At 33.3% G+C, this 2,956-nt stretch overlaps 1 protein-coding gene across 1 annotated transcript; it reads right to left on the bottom strand.

Annotated features, from left to right (window-relative positions):
- Nucleotides 1–1,018: 1,018 nt before the first annotated feature.
- LOC108911506 (protein CLP1 homolog) lies at nt 1,019–2,699 on the bottom strand. Its single transcript, XM_018716462.1, has 5 exons — nt 2,129–2,699; nt 1,903–2,073; nt 1,661–1,851; nt 1,284–1,600; nt 1,019–1,180 (listed from the first exon to the last, which is right to left on the bottom strand). Exons 1-5 carry the CDS (start codon nt 2,607–2,609, stop codon nt 1,069–1,071), a joined length of 1,272 nt encoding a protein of 423 aa, XP_018571978.1. The 5' UTR covers nt 2,610–2,699; the 3' UTR covers nt 1,019–1,068.
- Nucleotides 2,700–2,956: the final 257 nt, after the last annotated feature.

Below are 2,956 nucleotides of genomic sequence, written 5' to 3'. Positions count from 1 at the left end.
AAATTTTCATTGGTAATGATAGAACAGATTAGTAACCAAATCAACTGAAGTCAAATGCCTATAGCAGTGATAATATAAATGCTGTTATGTTGCAATTATGTTTACCAACCGTACCCAAACATGTGACACATATAATAATTTGTTGCCTAGAAACTGGTTATTTTCCTGATATTTGGAAATTATCTATCATCAAACCTCTTGCGAAAAAGAATGATCCAGAAAATTTTTCTGATTTACGACCAATTACTATAATTCCCACTTTATCGAAGGTATTGGAAAAAATTATCCAATCTCAATTATATAACTATGCAATTGAAAACAAAATTATTCCTTCTTGTCAGTCTGGTTTCCGTAAGAATCACAGCGCCCTATGACAATTTTAGGAAATATTTTAGATTAATACATTACGATCTTTAGACAATAAAAATGTTACAGCATTAATTTTGCTTCATTTTTCCAAAGCATTCGATACTCTCGATCATTCCCTGCATTACTATGGCTTTGATGAGTTCTTTACATTTTTTTAACACTTACTTGTCTAACCGTCAACAGACAGTTTTATTTAACTGTATTTTCAGATATTGCTCCTATAACTTCTGGTGTTCCCCAGGGATCAGTTTTAGGACTGGTGCTATTTTTGATATATACTGCAATTTTTCATTCTATCTAAATTAATTTTAATATTGTAATTTTAATAATTATGCTCATGTAACATTTTATTTTATTTTTATATGCATTTTTTATATACGTTTAGATATCATCCAAAATAATTTAATACGAATTAAATTTTTTATAAGGTTAAGTAGAGTAGTAGACTTCGCGTTATGTAGGTGAAATTGTATTTTGCTTTGTACAATTTTCAAAAATAATGACATTATTATTATTATTATTACTAAATGGATACGCTGTGTATCTGCGTGTGATATATTTTTAAAATTATACCCTTGTCGTTTTCGAAGTCCTTGGAGTCCTGCCGTAGCTGTNATTTAGGATCATATTAGATTAAATAACACAAGAAGTTATGTAATTTATTTATTTACAAAAATATAGTTTAATATTCGAAACAAACTAATGACTATCCATAAACTGCAATTCTGAGAGTATCAAAACACTATTTGGCAGTGGTTTTGGTTGAGGAGAAAGAAGCGTAATAATCTGCCTATCTGGATCTACATTTGTCCTGAAAATGGAAAATATGCATTCTTAAATATTTACAAAAGTTTAAACTAGCTTTCAAATGAAAATATAACAACTACAACTAATCTTAAGAAATAATTACATACACACACACAAATCCTGCTACGTGTGATAAAATTACATCATCGTCATCTTTTTCTGAAAAACTGACGGCTAAAATATGATGCAGTATACCAGCATTAGGAGTGAGGACCACTAATTTAGTTAAATGATCATCAGCCTTCATACCAAGCGGTAAGCACGAATCCGGTAAGGCCGGTGCCCCGATTTTATAAATTTTAACTTCTGAAAATTTTATGTCAAACGAATGTGGGTATAGTGAATTTTTTGGTGTGCCATAAAAATATTCTTTAATTCTTTGATCCCGACTCTCTGATCTTGCACTCTTTGAGCGTTCCACAACCTAAAAAAAGAATAAATATATTGCGGAACAAATTTATAACATTAGCGTTGTACAACTTACGCCTCCACTTTTAGGCAAGAAAATAACTTTAACAAAGTACGGCATATCTCTAACCAACTCGTTATACAGTCTTTCTTGGTCAAGTACCATTATGACATCAACCTCAAAAGCCTTTGCCGAATTTATTAACTGTTTATAACCAGTCCCTTTTATCCAGCCACATGTATTTATAATAACTCCTGATGATCTGGCTGAAATATTACAATATATAAATAGTTCACAATCCCATAATCATGACTTACTCTTTTTATTAACTTCTAGCCTTTCTTTAACGGTACTGGCTAACTGTTGGATCAACATATTAAATAAGGTAGGATTTGTGGATGGAGTTTTATGCCCAAAATGGTACACAAGTGGTGCCTCTTGAGAAAAACCTTCATCTATTGTTGATGGGCGTTCAATCATCAAGGCTCCTAAAATGTAAAATAAATATTAGTCGAATGCAGGCAATTTAATAAAATGCCGTACCAATTGTTCCAGGTATAGAAATTTGTCCCTGCCCAATGTCAAGATCAACCAGTATAGGCCTACGGCCCATTCGAACAGCATAATTGAGTAATATCCTACATACTGTCGATTTACCTACGTCACAGGGCCCAACTATCATTGCTATGGGTCCTCTTTTATTTTCTTTCTCAGCATCAGCTCTCATGAATTCAAGCGCTCCATGGCAATTAGAATACATTACCATAGGTGTTTCTTTGGCTGTATAAATTACGTCTGTTTTCCCTTTTACCTCAACAACACAACCATGCCATGTATACACTGCTACTTTTGCACCAGATGTAAATTCGTAAGTTTTAGCTTTAACTAACTCTGTACCAAATACTTCGGCTAAACCACTTTTTAAAGTCAAGTAAACTTTTTCGTTTTTTGACTCAACCTCAAACCGCAATTCATTATCTGAGTCCAATTTAAATTCTTGTAATATTCTTTTATCTTCTGACATTGTAATATACTTTCAACTGCAAGAAAGTAAAAATAAAAACATTCTTTGTAGTAAAAACAACCACAGTTATTGTGTTTACTATTATTATAACCTATAACCACAGAACAGAGACATATAACTTTACTGCCTTACTTTACCAGCGTCGCCAACCATACCATAATTAATTTCATTGTCATTATTTGTGCCACTATAATTTAATTACCCTCCTTACCCCTCCCCTCCCGCGCTAGCCTAAGGGCCACCTTAGCAAAGCGCATCCCAGGCTGCATAGCCTCACTGCCCTACCCAACCATACCACACATAAATATGTCACCACCCCCGGGGTTTACACAGACGAGCCGGCGAAG

The sequence above is a fragment of the Anoplophora glabripennis genome, unplaced genomic scaffold (genome assembly GCF_000390285.2).
Source record: "Anoplophora glabripennis isolate ALB-LARVAE unplaced genomic scaffold, Agla_2.0 scaffold77, whole genome shotgun sequence".
NCBI lineage: Eukaryota > Metazoa > Arthropoda > Insecta > Coleoptera > Cerambycidae > Anoplophora > Anoplophora glabripennis.
Note: the sequence above shows the minus strand (reverse complement) of the source record. Positions and strands in the feature narration are given on the sequence as shown.